This window comes from Mytilus trossulus, chromosome 4, assembly GCF_036588685.1.
Source record: "Mytilus trossulus isolate FHL-02 chromosome 4, PNRI_Mtr1.1.1.hap1, whole genome shotgun sequence".
NCBI classification, from domain to species: domain Eukaryota; kingdom Metazoa; phylum Mollusca; class Bivalvia; order Mytilida; family Mytilidae; genus Mytilus; species Mytilus trossulus.
This window is the reverse complement of record NC_086376.1, coordinates 79,235,141-79,254,956: the sequence shown is the minus strand read 5'-3', so window position 1 is coordinate 79,254,956 and position 19,816 is coordinate 79,235,141. Positions and strand designations below refer to the sequence as shown.

At 32.7% G+C, this 19,816-nt stretch overlaps 1 protein-coding gene across 1 annotated transcript in view; it reads right to left on the bottom strand.

Moving 5' to 3' along the window:
• LOC134716060 (protein mono-ADP-ribosyltransferase PARP14-like) overlaps window positions 1-19,816 on the bottom strand; it is a 45,155-nt gene that overhangs the window by 13,654 nt on the left and 11,685 nt on the right. The window contains exons 5-15 of the mRNA XM_063578785.1: window positions 18,592-18,894; window positions 16,548-16,799; window positions 16,112-16,348; window positions 13,873-15,615; window positions 12,985-13,473; window positions 11,267-11,367; window positions 6,869-7,096; window positions 5,454-5,675; window positions 4,333-4,423; window positions 3,054-3,218; window positions 2,377-2,448 (exon numbers count right to left, since the gene is read on the bottom strand). Of these exons, the coding sequence (XP_063434855.1) occupies window positions 2,377-2,448; window positions 3,054-3,218; window positions 4,333-4,423; window positions 5,454-5,675; window positions 6,869-7,096; window positions 11,267-11,367; window positions 12,985-13,473; window positions 13,873-15,615; window positions 16,112-16,348; window positions 16,548-16,799; window positions 18,592-18,894 (3,903 nt within the window). The remainder of the gene's footprint in view (window positions 1-2,376; window positions 2,449-3,053; window positions 3,219-4,332; window positions 4,424-5,453; window positions 5,676-6,868; window positions 7,097-11,266; window positions 11,368-12,984; window positions 13,474-13,872; window positions 15,616-16,111; window positions 16,349-16,547; window positions 16,800-18,591; window positions 18,895-19,816) is intronic.

Genomic DNA, 19,816 nt, shown 5'->3' with positions numbered 1-19,816 from the left:
GCACAAAAAAAACAGAAGATCCAGTAGCCAACCATTTCATTCAGAACAATCACTCAATGACAAATTTGAACAGAAATTTACAGAAAAACTAAAGAAGCCTTTTGGATGAAAAAAAATAAAAACTTTAGAACCTGAAGGACTCAACACAATGTATGAACGATATTAAATATATTTAAATTAAAAAAGCGAAAAAACGCGGCGAATGAACGTCATAGAAGTCATTATAACGTAATGTATCCAAGATGTAATTGTTGTTTCAATGTTGTTATTTATTCCAATGAAGAAGGCCGTAATAATGGCCAAAACGTATGGGAATTCGTGTTATAGTTTCTACAACAGATTTTTCCATCGGATCACCAGCAGTGATGGTTATATATGGCTGTGTACATTCTGTATATACAACTTGTGATATCTCAGTAGCACAAGTTCAAATACCGGTGAGAGAAGAACAAACAAGTGAAACTGCGAGCTACTGCTCACTGATGATACCCCCGCCGCAAGTAGATAATATAAATAGTGTAAAAATATGCAAGTGTTCGGTAAACAAGAAGTTGTCTGGTGATGAATCTGAAAAAGCATCACACGGTATAGCTGACTTATACAAATCCTGAAACCAAATTTCAGAAATCCTTGTATTGTAGTTCCTGAGAAAAGTGTGACGAAAATTTTCAACTTGGCTATCATTTGTAAAATCATACAAGTGTTCGGTAAACAGGAAGTTGTCAAGTGATCAATCTGAAAATGCATCACACGGTATAGCTGACTTAGATAAACCCTGAAACCAAATTTCAGAAATCCTTGTATTGTAGTTCCTGAGAAAAATGCGACGAAAAAATAAATAGTGTAAAAATATGCAAGTGTTCGGTAAACAGGAAGTTGGCGAGTGATGAATCTGAAAACGCATCACACGGTATAGCAGACTTATATAAATACTGAAACCAAATTTCAGAAATCCTTGTATCGTAGTTCCTGAGAAAAGTGTGACGAAAATTTTCAACTTGGCTATCATGTGTAAAATCATACAAGTGTTTGGTTAACAGGAAGTTTTAAAGTGATCAATCTGAAAACGCATCACACAGTATAGCTGAGGCCAGGATTTTTTAATTTGTTGGTTTACGGATCCGCCGACCCGATTTTGCCGATTTCCAAAATAAAAATAAAATCTAATTTTCAGGCTTTTTTTTATTCTCGCCGACCCTAAGAAATGCATTATCCCTGAAAAATAATTAAAATATCCTTTTTTATGAAATAAAATGCATTAATCACTAACAGAAGTGATGACACTTTCTGTTGTGAAAAATGAAATTTTCAGTTTACGTTTCTAAAAATAGACAAATCAATTATTAATGACCTTGAAATGTTGTTTGCGCAAATAATTTTGCGGAACGAAACCTGTGTTTAAAACCAATTACACAATAAGTTCGTTTCCCTTATTTGTCACCAGTCCGTAAGATGCATGTTCTCATATAAATAGACTTGTCCAAATGAGGACAGGTGGAAGTTCAAGACATCAAGTTAAAATACTGAGTTTTAACAAATCATTTGATATTTTCTTGTTTCATAGATAATAAAAAAAATATCGTCCATTTGGATAAAAAACGGGAATGCATGACAACAGATTATTTAACCTGATATTCTCGTTTTTCCAATGGACGAGTCTATTACGTTTTTGACACGTGTGTTGAAACTTATTTTCATACGACATTTTTACTTTTTTTTTCTCTATCAGTTTTCGTGCTTATTATTTTTCACCAAGTTTTGATTAAAAGCTAAGTCAAATAACTGACGTGAATCTGTTTTTCTTGTTTGTGAATTGACGATTTAATTTCGTCTTTGTCAGTGTACCCCCCCCCCCCTTTTTTTACGGGAAATTATTAGACAATGTCATGTGATGTTTACAGCTGAGCAATAATAATTATCAAACTAAAATTTAAGAACGATGAAAAAATAGTATGACAAACATATATAAGAAAGGTGAAATATATTTTTATTTTGCATATCAGTTTTCTGTCTTGAAAGATCTTTTTTTTCTTTTTTTTTTCCGACCGACCGACCCGACTTTTTCATGGAGAAAATCCATAAACCAACAAATTAAAAAAACGTGGCCTGACATAGATGAACCCTGAAACCAAATTTCCAAGCGGGGGTATAAAAAATTGCAAAAGCAAATTAACAGATCTTACATTGTTAGGTTGATGTTTAGACGAGTTGTATATATATACGATCTTAATCATATCTGGGTACAAATGACTAGAAAGTATAGTTTTTAAATATTGGAATCAGCATTTAATTTTTTCAAAGGCAACTGAATTGAAACTAGTGTTGCGTTCAAATTCTACATAACCAGATGGTCAAATAACAAAGCCAATAACTTACTAGCTGCTGGAACTGACAACAGCTGTGACAATTCTCTTCCTCCTTTCTTGAGAATAGCTTGAGACACACCACCTGTAAGATATGACAGTAGTCTTTTAAGAACGAAACATAAATATCATTTACCATTTTATGCTAGCACTACATTTAATCTTATTTTTAGTACTTTCTTGGCTACATACATATACCGAGATTGCTTTGACATGTTGACAGCCTTTTTCAAAGATTTGCTGGGGGTGTAGGAAAATTTTTTTCTATTGGAAAATTGATCTACTTAAACACAGAAACTTGTGGCCACAAGTCTAGGACAACAATTAATATGCTTTCTATAAGGGTTATTCTCTTATATCACACGTTCCATGTCATTCTAAATAAACCTTGATAAATTTCAGAGCTGTCTTTCAAAGCTATTTTTTACTAATGTAAACACAGAAAAGGCAGTTTCTGATATCATTTTTTATTTATTTTGTAGTACAGTTCGGAAATTAATAAATTCCTAAATTTGGCTTCAAATAATTTATTACTTAATAATACACCTTATCAAAATTATAAATTTGACAGAACACAAAATTATGAATATCAATATGTACTCCTACTAGCATCATCAACTTTGTTGAGAAGTTAGAAAATAATTAAAACAACATAATATATATGAATTTTTAAAGACTTTTAAGATTCACCTCTCGTCAAATCTAGTTCTTTGTTTGTCCCATTTACAATTACATCAACAGTGGCCTCAGTTAAGTCCCCTTGGTAAACTTTCAAGGTCAAATCTCCAATGTCAACACTAGCCTGTCTATTGTCAGCTAAAGCTCTCTGCTGCCACCCACCTGATGCTCCTTGATCTATAAATAGATATGAATGAACTTTTAACGAATAGCATACACCATATTGGGTTCCAAATAAATCAATTGTGTTTATATTTCTATAAAGTTTTTCTCTTAATGAAAATTTGTTGACAAGCAATTCTAAGAATCAGTATCATTTTTTTTTTGTAAAAAGATTATCTATTTATCTAAAAACTTTCAAAGCTAACAAATTTCTGTTAAATAATCCAGGTGTGTATATATATAGGAGATGCAGTGAAGCGCTAACAGAAACTATGTTCGATTTATAGTGTGAATTTTTGTGTTTTTTATTTTTTAACTATATACAAACTATATACCATTTATATATGAATTGTTTAATGTAAAGTGAAATCTGGGTCAAAACTAATATTTGGCATAAAAATAAAAAATATCATACTTGTCAAGTTGATCTTACCAAACTTTCAACTACCTTAATAGAAATCTTTAACCTGGGAATAGACTGGATACAAAATACCACATTTCCATGTGAAAAGGGGTCAAACTTGTTATTTGGTAAATAATAAAGAAATATCATATAATTATGAAAATGTTTACCAAGTTTAAAATTTATGAGAATACAAATTCTCAGTAAACTACATTGACCAAAATCTTTAAAATGATACAGGACAAATGTTATAACTATTTATACACAGTTTATTTGAAACTATGCTGGAGATCAAATTGGACATTTCATCAAATCCAAAAGGGTATCTTGCAAACCTGTTTTATAGTTCCACTTCAAAGTATAACAGTTCCTACTTTTCTATAAGAATTGTAATAATTCTATCATGCCATGCTATATACTAATTCTAACTTAGGTAGGCATCACACCTGTCAACATTCTAAATCTCAATAACACTTGTTATCAAGATATTGACTCATAAAATTCCTACCCATATAAAGCAAAGCATGAAAAATTTATAATTTTGCTAAATATTGTCTTCTCCATTAATGATCTTGTGTGTTATTATCAGCACTTTTAATGGAGTCATACAAAAAAATCTGAGAATAAGAAATGTAATTTTTATTAAAGTTTAACTTGATTAAGTTTTGAATTATAAGAATCAAGTCCATTGTTTAGGTAAAGAGTTTTACAATCTGTTTAATCTACCTTGATCTGTTGTATCACCAGGACCAAGATTTCTTGTCTCTCTACTGACGTAATCTCCACTCTGTCTTTTTCTTTGTTCTTCCTCAAATGCCTTAAAACAAAACAAAAAACTAAGAAATGGATACAATTTGTAAGTTATTCATCAAAAGATTGATTTCATAACTAACAATAAAACAAACAAACAAACATATTTGCAGCCTTAAATCAACGTTATTTTCTTTGGATATCTGAACACATTTTCTTCATTCCAGTTACTAAGTTTTCTTCCCAGTCTTAAGCATACACAAGTTTAAACAACTCTTGGCACTCCATTCAATGCTCAATGCTCTTGAACTTTCTACTTGGTTGGCTTTACAACTATTCTAATCTGGACAATGAGACTTATGAAGACAAAACGTGTGTCTGGTGTATTAAATAATTAGCCTTGTACTATTCACAGCAGAAAAAAATAAAAATGTATCCATAAATTATGAAGAACCTATGGATACTTAAGGGCATACGATACAGTTTTGATCCTGTATTTACAAGTTCATGAAAATTTGCATATAGCCTATTTTTTACCTGATTAAATAAAATATGTAATAAAAAATATACCTTCATGAACTACTTTTCGAGTAAAATGAGGTCGAAATTTTGTATATTTGCTCGAAATTCAGATTTGTGGCCGTAATTTCTTTTTCGAAAGAAAGACATAACTTTTTTGTTATAAAAGATAAAAACAAATTGTTTTTTGTTAAATAATCGGTAATTTCTGGATTTTATAAATATCTTTAAAAATGTGCAATTTTTTATTCAGAAATAACTCATATTTATCAAATGTTCATGAATTGAGGAAAAAACATAATTTTTACTGCATGTTTATCACAATTAAAAAAAATCCTCTATTTACAGTTTTATAAAATTTGGGTCACATAATCTCCCTGTAAAATGAAACCAAATGCCGTTTTGAAAAATAGGGGTCCATGAACTCGTTTTCAAATTAAATCAGTTTGAATGATAAAAATCAGTCGAAAAATGCATCTTTTCCCGATATGTCACAGGTTGACGTCGCGAAAATAACAAATTACGTTAGCAACCACATATCCTCTCCTGTAACTGTATCGTATGCCCTTAATACATACCTTGATAGTTGGGTAATCTTTTTCGTATACTACAAATCTAACATCACAAACAGATGATTTAGGATGACTACTGGAGAATCGGTCAACACAGGAAAACATATTCTTAGCCACTTGGTTTTTAGGATATCCAAGATTTCCAGTTCCTAGGGCAGGGAATGCAACAGAAACAAATCTATGGTCATTGGCAATCTGTAGGCAGTTCTTCATAAAGGTTTCCATAATCTAAGGGTTAGAAAAAATGTAAAAAAAATAATGTTGGCAATAATAAGGAACAATCCCATGCATTAGTTTCTTGACGTCCTGTGGAATCATAACTATTTGTGGCTTTCCTTGGTATGAATCTCAACAGGAAGGATATAATAGCAAGTGCATTGCAAACTGTCCATAAATGATTTCATACTGACTGCAATCAAGGCTAACCAAGCTGAAATATCAATGCACTATATAAGGGTTGGGATAGGGTCCTTTAACTCTTTATTCTTTATATTTTAAGACCATTTTTCATTTATAGCTGGCATGTGATGTACTAAGAGTCTTAAACAGATTGAAATATGGAAAAACCATTGAAAAAATCCTTTTAAATGATTTTTCCTTGTTACAAAGCAATAAAAAATTGTAAGGGTTCTGCGGAACCCAGTGTCTCAACTACTATTGCTGTTAATCACACAATCCTCAAAAATGATGAAAAAAATCATTAAAATTATTCCTCTCGGTACTATCTTTTGATTGTCAGAAGCTTCTGTCCAAGTTTGGTAAAAATCCAGGCTTGTTTAAGAATCTTAAAAATGTTTTAAATACTTTAACTGCAGACTGTATGTAATGTTAAATGGAAGAAAAACTAAGTCCATTTTTAAGTAAAATACGATTTTATTTTTACATAATTTACTTCTGGATACTATCTCCTGATCATAAACAAGCTTCTGGCCAAGTTTTGTACCTTTCCAGGATAGTTTAAGAAAGTTATTAAAATTTTAAAAACTTTAACCACAGAGTGAATGTAATGTTTCCTGGCAAAAAAAACTAAGTATATTCATAAGTAAAATACGGAAAAAATGGAATTTCCTTTTTACAAAATTTACTTCTGGATACTATCTTACGAACATAAACAAGCTTCTGTCGAAGTCTTGTACAATTCAAGGATAGTTTAAGAAAGTTATTAAAATTTCAAAAACTTTAACCACAGAGTGAATATTTGTTGACCCTGCTTTCACCGAAGACAACGATGGAATGAAGGATCGCTATGTCTCACTTTTTCAACTAAAGTCGAAGGCTCGACAAAAAGCTTGTACCTATAAAGTTCAGTGAAGCAAGATTCTGTAGTACATATTGGGTGAAGAAAGAACAGACACATTTACTTCAAGATATCATTTATAACTACACATATCTGCACAACATACAATATATTATCTATTTACCTTCATAGCTGTTGCACCATTAAAGCCAGGCAGGGCACCATGACAGATAATTTTACACTCTAACTTGCCCCCTGAAGTTTCAGCTACCTCTCCAGGCTGTATGCCAGTGGGATATTGCTGGCTGCATTCTGCCTGTATTCCTGGACCACCCATTTTCAGAAGGGACTGTGACACGGCTCCTTGGTTCAACTGAAGACTTGTGGATGTTGTGTTAACTATTACATCAACCTGATGAAAATCAAATTGTTTTAAAATTTAAAACAGATATAATTTTTACTGTAAGCTTAAATAGCACATTCTTATGGGTTTTTTGGCTGAAAAATAATGAACACTTTTTTAATCAACTGCAACTTTCTTAATACCATACATGCATATTTATAATGTAAAAAAGAACAAACAACCACTTAACTACAGGCGCCTGACTTAGGACAGACACCTACATACAGAATGTGGTTGGGTAAAACATGTTAGCGGGACCCCAACCCTCCCCGTACCTGGGACAGTGATTAAAAAGTACAACATAAGAAAGAATTACAACCAGATGCTCCACAGAGCGCAGCTTGATACCACAGCAGAGGTTGAACCCTGAACATTTGGGGCAAGTATGGAGACAACATTCAAGCTTGATAAAGCTCTGAATTTGGATTGTGATTAAATAGTTGACACAGAATAGGTTTCTGACACTGAATGAATGTGGTCTAAGAACTTAAAAAATTTAAATTGAACATTTACCTATTATGGTCCAATATCCAAAATCTAAACACATGGTTCGATTCAGCATAACAAAGAACCCCAATAATTAAATTTTTGATGAAATCAAACAAATAAAATTGAGAAAGGAAATGGTGAATGGGTCAAAGCAACAACAACCCGATCATAGAGCAGACAACAGCCAAAGGCCACCAATGGGTTTTCAATGAAGCGAGAATTCCCGCACCCCTAGGTGTCCTTCAGCATATAAAAAATATGTATACTAGTACAGTGATAATAGACGTCATATTAAACTCCTAATTATACACAAGAAACTAAAATTAAAAATCATACAAGACTAACAAAGGCCACAGGCTCCTGACTTGGGACAGGCGCAAAAATGCGGACGGGTTAAGTTTAATTTTGGACCTTTTTGGCCCCTAATTCCTAAACTGCTTGGACCAAAACTCCCAAAATCATAATTCCCAACCTTCCTTTTGTGGTCATAAACAGTGTATTTAAATTTCATTGATTTCTATTTACTTTTACTAAAGTTATTGTGCAAAAACCAAGAACAATGCTTATTTGTGCCCCTTTTAGGCCCCTAAATCCGAAACTGTTAGGACCAAAACCCCCCAAAATCAATCCCAACCTTCCTTTAGTGATTATAAACCTTGTGTTAAAATTATTGATTTCTATTTACTAATACTTAAGTTATTGGAAATCATCCATCTTGGGAAGACACTGATAATGACAATGACGACGTGATACCTGTATTTGACCATATTTTTTTTTTTAATCTATGGTCTTGTACATTTTTTTTAAATTTTGCGGTCATGTAAAATTCAGTTAAAAAAGGCTTATCTCATCAGATGGATATAAATACAAGTGGTACTTGTACATCCCAACAACAAAAAGACACTCGGTACAGATCTGAGAGTACTCACAATTAACTGGAAACTAGTTCAAAGCCTCTAACAAGTAATAAAATAAAATGATTTGCTGAGTGCAGCCTGATACGACTGTAGGTCAAACCCTGAACAGTTAAGGCACATTTGGACACAATATTAAAGCTTGATACTGTCTGAATTTGGATTGTGATCAAATTTTTGACATAATATAGATTTCTGACACAAAATAAATGTCATAAGATCTTACAAATTTATTGCTCAATACTGTCCAATTGAAGGTTTTGTCTTTCTACTTGGAACTTTTCAAAAATTTGAAAAATATGAGCCCCTTAAAAAAAAGTGAAAATATTCCCCCTTCCAGACTACTCCCTCCTTGGAACAATGACCCCCAAACTCAATCCAAGCATTTCCTTTGTAGTATGGAGCCTTATAGTACAATTTCAGAGAGATCCTTTGACTTAAACACAATTTTTTGTCTGAAAACTAGAAAAAAAATTGTTTTTAGCCTTTTTTTGCCCCTTATATTTCTGAATGTTCGGGGCAATTACCCCGAAACTAAACTCCAGACTTCTCTTTGAGATATGGAACATTGTGGTTCAAAGTCAGAGAGATCCATACACTCAAACACAAGTTATTGTCTGGAACCTACAAAAAATCTTGTTTTTTGCCTCTTTTTGGCCCTTAATTCCTAAACTGTTGGCACCATAACCCCCAAAATGTATCCAAACCTACTTTCCATATTAAACGTAGTTAACTTTCTTAAAAAAAATCATAGATCCACTCATCAAAACTAAAGTTATTATGCGGAAACAAAATGTGTCTTTAGACAACATCATACCATTATACAACCCCAAAAACTTTTTTACTGTTGTATAAAAATCATAAAACTTAAAGACTAAATTATCAATTTGTACACATCCAACATCCAATGAATTTCGTGTAAAGATGACATAAAAAAATCAGAGAATACATGACCTTTTGCAATTCTAAGATACAGGTATTGACACTCTGGTTGTAGATCAATGGATGTGTATATGTATTTGACATACTGTGAAAGTACTTTAATTCCTGGGTATTAATTTTTGTGGTTATGAGCAAAAATTTACATGTTCATGGGTTTTTAAATTTGTGGATTTTAGTCTTCTAAAAAAAAATAGATTGTAAATTGAAACAAAGATATAAATTGTTCGGATTGAAGGAAATTGAAAAGTAAACATTTTAATTTTTAACCCGTGTAAATTGTAGTGATTACTCTAATCAACCTGAAGTAGAGTGATCAATAGAATAACAACCACCAAAGGTGTTAATAAGGCAATAAACATGTCACCTTAAGAAAACAGTTACATAAACAAATACTCTAAATGTACCTTGAATTGTAAAATTAATTCTCATCAAAAGCAAGCCCAGCATAAATTTACTACTTCCCATATGTACCAGAATTATCAGGATATAAAATGAATACTTTGTCATAGCGTATCATTACCAGAAATCAGACTTCCATCTATCAAAAATATTTTTTATGAGAATTAAAAAATCAAAAATTGTACAGTTTTAAAAGTTTTTAAAATTAAATGGGTATAATGCCTGCAATTGTAGTTAATAGTGCATTTGCCCTATGACTCCTTTCATACTGTTCTCAGATTTGATGTCAGACATTCAATATATTCTCTAGATCAAATTGGTAGTCAAACCTACATAGGGGTCTTTCCATGTCTTGATTTGGACAATGCTTGTTTTATTTCGTTTGACACTTCAATTCATGGATAAAGTCGTCAACAAAACAAACACGAAATTGGTTCCCCATGAATTAATGTACTTTCACAGTACAAGTAATATTTAGTTTGCTTTTAATTTACTGATAATCAGAATTCAATGATCTTATTACAGTATTGAATTGGTAACCTTTTGAAGGATTGATAAGATAACCAGGATCGTTTTCAAATTTTCAGGCAAGGTTAACAACATTTCCATAAAAATAAGGATGTGCTATCCCATTAGAAATAAGTTTTCTACATGTACAACTAAACTTCAAAACCAAATCTTTATATCTATGGAAAAATTTTGTTAAGGCTTTAAGTAATTTATTGTAACAAAATCCTTGGCTTAATAATTTACCAGTAATACATAGATTACATTCTTTAAAATCGAAAAGGTTACAACAAACACAGGCATAGCAAACGAGCTGTGAAATATAAACACCGTAAGATGGTGCCAGAGGAACATCATCATCTACAAATGGAAAATTAACAATAGGGAACCAAAAATTGTCCTTTTTGTTGTAAATTTTAGTGTTGAGTTTCCCCTTTATAACACCCAAATATCTAAATCTAGGAAAGAACAAATATTACTGTTTAAATTTTATTTATTTAAAGTAAGTTTCTTTAGGTAAAGTTCAGCAGTATATTGTATTGAAAAAATTCTTGATTGTTTAACGAAAAAATATCATCAAGATAATGGTAAGTGTTGTTGAATTTATCAATTAAATGCAATGTCTTTACTGAGTATGGTCATAAACTGTGATTCATAACAGTACAAAAACAAGTCTGCTATTAAAGGGGCGCAATTCTAGCCTATAGGGATACCTACAACCTGTGGATAAACTTTGTTGCCGAAACATGGCATGAACATATTTCAACTGGGATAATTTGTCAAAATGAATATAAAGGATTCAAATCCCTTCATTTAGCATGCTGTACAGTTATTTTTCTTGAGAATTCATTAAAATATTAATTTTCTTGAACATATATCTAGCTAGAAACATCATATTACTTGCAAGGATATAGAATAACAACATTACCTCCTGTGAAGCAATTTGACCTTTCACAAGTGTGACTGATATATGGCTTCCTGGACTTGATGGTCTCCTTGGTGATGGACTTGGCCCATAGTCATGAGAAGCTAAATAACAAATAAAATGCATTAAAAGAGTTTAATTGAGTAGACCATACAATACCAGTCTAGCCTCAATAAGCCTTAAATTTATTGTTGGTATGTTCAGGTTGAAGATATGTTAAAATATATATTCCAATTCATCTGCTGCAACAGTGTTTAAAGAGGTTTGAGGGTAAAACAATGTCACTTGTCTAAATGTCATTAATGAACTAAAGTAATAACCTAAATGCATGAACTGCATGTAGTGCATTTAATTTTATCACAAGATCAAAGTGTTTAAAAAATCAATTTTTCTTCAGAACTACTTTTAAAACTAGAGGCTCTAAAGAGCCTGTGTCGCTCACCTTGGTTTTTGTGAATATTAAACAAAGGACGTAGATGGATTCATGACAAAATTGTGTTTTGGTGATGGTGATGTGTTTGTTCATCTTACTTTACTGAACATTCTAACTGCTTACAATTATCTCTATCTATAATTAACTTGGCCTAGTAGTTTCAGAGAAGATTTTTGTAAATGATTACTAAGATTAACGAAAAAATGGTTAAAACTTGACTATAAAGGGCAATAACTCTTAAAGGGGTCAACTGACAATTTCGGTCATGTTGACTTATTTATAGATCTTACTTTGCCAACATTTATTGTATTTTAAAGTTTATCTCTATCTATAATAATATTCAAGATAATAACCGAAAAGAGCAAAATTTCCTTAAAATTACCATTTCAGGGGCAGCAACCCAACAACAGGTTGTCTGATTCATCTGAAAATTTCAGGGCAGATATATTTTTACTTAATAAACAATTTTACTTCATGTCACATTTGCTTTAAATGCTTAGGTTTTTGAGTTATAAGCCAAAAACTGAATTTTACCCCTATGTTCTACTTTTAGCCATGGCGGTCATCATGGTAAGTGATACGCCACACATTTTTAAAACTAAATACCCAAATGATGATTATGGCCAAGTTTGGTTTAATTTGGCCACGTATTATCAGAGGAGAAGATTTTTGTAAAAGATAACTAAGATTTACAAAAAATTGTTAAAAATTGACTTTAAAGGGAAATAACTCCTAAAGGGGTCAACTGACCATTTCGATCATGTTAACTTATTTGTAAATCTTACTTTGCTGAACATTATTGCTGTTTACAGTTTATCTCTATCTATAATAATATTCAAGATAATAACCAAAAACGGGAAAATTTCCTTAAAATTACCAATTTAGGGGCAGCAACCCAACAACTGGTTGTCTGAATCATCTGAAAATTTCAGGGCAGATAGATCTTGACCTGATGAACATTTATACCCCATGTCAGATTTGCTCTAAATGCTTTGGTTTTTGAGTTATAAGCCAAAAACTGCATTTTACCCCTATGTTCTATTTTTAGCCGTGGCGGCCATCTTGGTTGGTTGGCGGGGTCATGCCACACAATTTCTAAACTAGATACCCCAATGATGATTATGGCCAAGTTTGGATTAATTTGGCCCAGCAGTTTCAGAGGAGAAGATTTTTGTAAAAGTTAACGACGACGGACGCAGGACGACGCCAAGTGATGAGAAAAGCTCACTTGGCCCTTCCGGCCAGGTGAGCTAAAAAGATGAAACAACAAATCATCATAATTCATTACCATGTCTGGATCTAACTGGCGGACTACTAACAAGGCCAGATCTGCCTCTCTGCTTTTTAACATTAACTTTATCAAAAAATCTCTCCAGAGCAGATTCAAAATGGTCGACAAGATCTTCTTTAACATCACATAAGTAGATCTGTTGTACTGGTGTTGTAGTTCCATTCTCTCTCATGTAATCACGGATAGCCTCTACAATAACTTTGGTAGCTTTATTTGCGGGATAGCCAAAAATACCAGTACATAAAGCTGGAATTGCTATACTTCTATATTTCTTATCTTCCATTTTCTCTAAAGATGCCTGTATACATTCACTCAAATATTCATCTTCTTGTTGGCGACCATTCTGCCATACAGGTCCAACTGCATGAGCAATCATTTTGCAGTTGAGGTTACCAGGAGAACTGCAGAATATTTCTCCTTCATACATCTTGGATTTGTTTTTTGAACCAACATAAGCATCACACTCTTTTTGTATGCTTTTGCCACCTGTGAATAGATTTAGAATAACCTCGAAAATTGTCTCTAACTGTTAAATTTGTAATAAATAAGGCTGCAGTTTTTTGGCATTTTGTGTTTGGAGGACCCATACTAGTATTCCTGTCTTTAAAAAATAAACTTAATGATCAAATCATTTTGTAGGCAAAAATTTAACCAAAATTAATTCTTTTTAGATAAAGAATTCACTCAAATCAGAATGCATAAAATATGCACTCTTCTGAGGCTGTTTGTACAGAAACAATCTACAATTACACTTTTTGAACTAAAATTGACTGTATGAAAAACCCCATCACAAACATCAAATTGTACTTATACTTAATAATCAATATTTGTCAATAGAAATAATTTACCTGCAGTCCAGACCCCCTACTGATGTTAAGTTGTTACCTTTGTCAACAATAACTTTAGCCAGTCCTCCCACATGTTTCAGTTCTTTATTAGCAGCATTAACAATAACATCGACATCAAGTTCTGTAATATCACCCACAACTGTGATAATCGTCTGCCCTGAAGGTATTTTACACATAGCTGTCTCTGTGTATGTTTTCCTTGGTGAGGTTGGATCAGCAGGACGTCTGTCCTCATCATCACTATCTTCACCAGTCTGTAGATGTACTACAACTTTGTTCCTTTTCTCCACTTGACTGATTTTGGTTTGGCCCTGGTCACTTGTCATATGTTTCACAATGCCAGCTTTTTTCATGGTGTATTTCTTTTTATGAATAGATCCAAGTATTTCATCAATCTTCTGCTTAGCATCTTTGACTCCTTTTGAATTTCCCTGAATAAAAACACGGATATTATCAATATTCAGGGTCACATGATCTCTTGCAAACTGTTCTTTAAGTGTATTTAATTCTGATTGATACTGTTCTTGTAACAATCGTAACTCTGAACTTGGCAGTTGTAGCTTTTCCTCAGATACAGCATGGTGGTAAAAGATGTCATTGATTTTTTCTTTCACAATTCCTTCGTCTTCTTCTGAAGTCTGATATATAACAATAGTTTTTGGATCAGTCACAACAATTTTAACCAAAGCCTTCTGGTATTCCATTTCTACATTCTTGATTTCATCATTCCATACGTCAGAACCTATCAAAGCACTCTGTTTGTCATCAAGGTTTATTGGAGCTTCAATGATTGATTTCTTTAGCACATTACAAGCAGTCACAGCACCCTCGTCTGACAAAGAATACATGGTTATAACATTGCCTTCTTCTACATTCCAAACCCCTAAAACTCCCTTCTGCTTAATTTGCTGACCTACATATGTTTTCACCTCTGGTATTTTCAAAAATTCTATAAAGCCATCAGTAAATTTCCCAGCATTTGCATTAGTTATTTCCTGAATCTGTTCAAACATCTTGACCTTAGCCGCATTAACATGACTTGTCATTCCTGTAAAAATCATTATATGCTTTTTCATATTTACATGAACACTAAGTCCTTCAAATTCCTTTTTCATTTTATCCAAAAAATGTAAATACAGCAATACAAGAAGCTGAAAGTGCTTCAGACCAACTTCTTCCGTAACTTGAAGTTTTCTCCTATCATGCTCCGCAGCAACATCTTGCATGATAATCTCAACTTTTTCTGCTACCTCATCAACAGGCATCTTATGACCTACGATAACAATCTTACATTCCTCTTTGACAATTCTGATGGCTACACTTTCAGGATTAGAAATACTGATTTCTTTTAAATGTTTCAGCACATCAACCCAAGCTTCCTGCAAGGTTTGGATTTCTTTTACGGTCAGCATGCTGAAAAATTTCTCAGCTTCTGTTTTCACTGTTTTAGCCCAGGTCTTGGCCAATTTTCTGCAATCCTTTTCTTCTTCAGTTAAAGTACAGTTAACATCAAGCTTATCCTTTATCTCTTTACTATCTGGCCACTCGACAACTGCATAGTGTCGTGAAAGCTGTTTCTCAAAAGCCTCTTTATTTGTTTTGGAATTCAGGAGGAATTCAATCATCTTTGGATCTATGTTGGGTATCACAGTTGGTTTAAGGGATTTAAACTTTGGTCCATCATCATCTACAGAAGCCTGACCTAGACATTCATAGTACACTTGTACTTTCAGTATTTGACCTTCAACTTTGTGTTCTCTCTTACACACCTCAAGTGCACCTAAATAAAAACACAATCATTTGTAAATGTCATAAAACAGTGTTCTAACAAGGTTGATTTCAACTTTGCTAAAAGAACCTAGAAATGAAATGTAAAGAATAAAAGAAGTAAACTATATTATAACAGCAAGGTCAAAAAAATAATACATGTGTTTCCACTAATGTGCTGATTTTTTTTAGGACACATTAGTAGGCAATATCAATTTATTTCATAAACATTTTTAGCTGGTAACTACTACTTTATCAGTCTGACTTTAACAGAGCTTGTTCCAAAATCCCATAAAAAGGGTAGGCACTAAAATTAGGGTAGGTAGGGTAAGCGGAAACACATGTAATTTTTTTTCTGGTCTAAGCATTGAACACTTGAAACTTTAATACAAAATGAGCATGTATGTGATTTATATCTACAGTACTGAAATTGTCAACATAAACTGCATCTTCTTATGAAATTGAACTTAACCAAAGGGTTTATTTACGAAAACTTGTAACAAACTTACTCTCAGGATCAAGGAAGTACACCAGAAATTTCCCTTCATCTTCAACTAACTTCACTTCCCTTATACCTTCGACCCCTGATCGCCTTTTATTGTCAAAGTAGTATTCCATTGTGTCTGATGATGTATTGTCTTTGTATCCAGTGACAACAATACAGTCTGTTATTGGGACTCTATGTATATTAAGATGGCTGCCATCCAATTTTCTCTTCATACAGGCTGTCTGTAATTTCTCCATATCTGTAATATAGTTTTACAATCAGTATAAATATACCAGTGAAAAGTAACATGTTTATGTAATAAATTAACCTGAGTGATAGAATGTTTAACTTCAATTTCACAATAGCAATTTGGTGGAATTAGGGTTGTAACTAATGATACTTCAGGGACTAAACTTAACAATACTACTTGAAAGGCTATTAATTCTAATAATTTTCACCTGGTGGTTGTTCAAATGTAACTAAGGCTGTTCCTTCTGCCTCCCCAAATATAATCTCCTCTGGAATACCTTTAGACTTAGCTTCAAGAAAATTCTCCAGCCCATCTTTAGTGGTTGTGGGACTAATATTAGTAATGAACACTTTATTATCATACTTTGGAACCGGTTTTGGCGGTGGTGGTGCCACATATCGTTTTGCATTAAGTGTCTGGCCATCAACTCGAAGACTTTTATTCATTACTGCTTCAATGGCTAAAATGTAAAAGAAAATGGCACTGTTAATCATAAAATAAAAGTCCATAGTACACGGATGCCCCACTCGCACTTTAATTTTCTATGTTCAGTGTTCCGTGAAATTGGGGTCAAAACTTTAATTTGGAATTAAAATTAGAAAGATCATATTATAGGGAACATGTGTACTAAGTTTCAAGTAGATGTGACTTTAACTTCATCAAAAACTACCTTGACCAAAAACTTTAACCTGAACTTTGCACTTTCATTTTTTATGTTCAGTACACCATGAAATTGGGGTCAAAACTATAATTTGGCATTGAAATTAGAAAGATCTATCATGGGGAACATGTGTACTAAGTTTCAAGTGAATTGGACTTCAACTTCATCAAAAACTACCTTAACTAAAAACTGAAACCAGAAGCAGGACAGATGGATAAACAAATCGACTGACAAACACAGAACAGAAAACATAATGCCATAAACAGGGCACAAAAATATGTTGAATAAAAATGTAAATGCTGTTAATGAGCGCCCACTAACATGTTTAACCCTGCCATATTTTGAATGTGCATGTTCCAAGTATGGACAGTATGGGCTTTTTTCATTATTGAAGGCTGTACAGAGACCTAGTTGTTAATTTCTGTGTCATTGTGGTCAATTTTGTAGAGTTGTCTTATTGCCAATAGCACCCAACTTTCTTGTACTGGAATTTGGTTGGTGTGTGGGTAGTGCAAAAAAAATATACTTCAAGAAAATTTTTAAATTTTAGTTTGAGAATTTGACAAAAAAAGCAAAAAACAACTCAACAATTCATAAAACTTCACATTATATAGATAATCCCTGCTTTTTGTAGAGGTATGTTTTTCACTTCCAATCTTTTATGGTTATCACCTTTCCAAAGCACAAAAATGTCAGTATTCACCTCAAAAGCTTACAAAACATATTCATATGATGAAAGCATAATCTTTCAATCAATTTAATTCAGGTCTGGAGCTGGCATGACAGTTAACTGCTAGTAGTCTGTTGTTATTTATGTATTATTGTCATTTTATTTATTTTCTTTTGTTTCATCTTCTGCCATCGGACTCAGACTTCTCGTGAACTGCATTTTAATGTGGGTATTGTTATGCGTTTACTTTTCTACATTGGCTAGAGGTATAGGGAGAGGGCTGACATCTCATAAACATGTTTAATCCCGACACAATTTTGCACCTGTCCCAAGTCAGGAACCTCTGACCTTTGTTAGTCTTGTATGATTTTTAATTTTAGTTTCTTGTGTATAATTTGGAGTGAAGTATGACGTCCATTATCATTGTACATGTACTAGTATACAATTTTTAAGGGGCCAGCTTAAGGACGCCTCCCAGTGCAGAAGTTTCTGGTTACATTGAAGACCCATTGGTTGCCTTCAGCTGTTGTCTGCTCTATAGTTGGGTTGTTGTTGCTTTGACACATTCCCCATCTCCTTCCTCAATTTTATTGCTTAGTCTTTAGAATATCTTTGTACTGATCTCTACATACTGTTGTTCTCTTTGACCTTTTTTTTTTATTGTAATTAACTTGAAGATTTCTCTTCCATAAATGAGCATTTTTTTAACAGAAATAATTAAGGCTCTGCAGTTTGGGTAAAATGATAGCTAATCAAATTTAAAAAGACTTGCAATTCATAGTTTAATCTTCAATCTGTGAAAATTGAAATTAAAGTTACCAAGACTGGCCTGTATGAATAGAATAAGAAAAATCAGGGGACAACAGTAAATATTCTTCTATAAAAGAAGACTTAATAAAGAGTTATCAGTATTGGACATACCACTTTCTTCCTCAAACCAGACCATGTACATTGCTTTTTCTTCAATAAATTCCATCTTTACAACGTCAGCATTTGCAACTTTGCGGCTTTCAAAATAGTATCTTATGGTATCTTCAGAAGTGGTTGGTTTCATTCCCCTTACTTCTATAACAAACTCAGTGGGCATGTCTGCCGCATCTTCATCCCCTGATGCTTGTGCATCTTCCTCTACGTCTGGTGTCGGAGAACGTGGTTGAAATATTTCAACATCAATCTTCTTCTTCTCAAACAGAAATGGCATTCGGCTTACAACACGTTCAGCAACTACCAATATTACAAACATTTATAGTACATATACATGTAGGATTAATAAAAGTACTTGTATTTGACACTATGTTTTCTTAGAAAGTGTCTTCAATAAAAATGATTTAAGAGGTAAAAATCAGCTTTTATTATAGGATTAAACACATTTTTTCTAGAGGTTATTGATGTGTAAACCGGGCCGATTAACTCACAAACTAAATAAAAGTCTGAAGGACTTTTATGTCATGTTTGTGAGTTAGAGACCCGGTTTACACATCAATAACCTCTAGAAACCGGATGCTCCGCAGGGCGTAGCTTTATACGACCGCAGAGGTTGAACCCTGAACGGTTGGGGCAAGTATGGACACAATATTCAAGCTGGATTCAGCTCTAAATTTGGATTGTGATTAAATAGTTGACACAGCATAGGTTTCTGACACAGAATGAATGTGTTCTAATGAACTTAAAATTTTTGTTTTCTCTTAGAGCAATTTACTATGCTGTTGAATATTAATCCTTTCAAAAAAATGTTTGAAGAAATTTTCATTTTATTTCTGAAATTTCATTTCAAATGAGAAAATTGAACCCATTTTTTTTAATCACATCCCCCTTTCCCTTATTCCAAATTAATCTCAATTAAATTTCTAATGTAGTTTGCAACAATAACTACTCATTTAAATACATCATAAAATATTAAGATGTAAAAAAACTGCTTGTTATCACTGAATAGTAAAGATTATTTTAATTTATCAGTTGGTAGTAAAAAGTGAATATACATTGTATATAACAAAGATTTGAGTTGATTCTGGACAAAGAAAGATAACTCCAATTAAAAAAAAATATTGCTATTTCACAATATTGTGCAATTAGATATTTCTTGCTTACTATTCTGGACAAAGAAAGATAACTCTAATTAAAAAAATATATTGCTATTTCACAATAT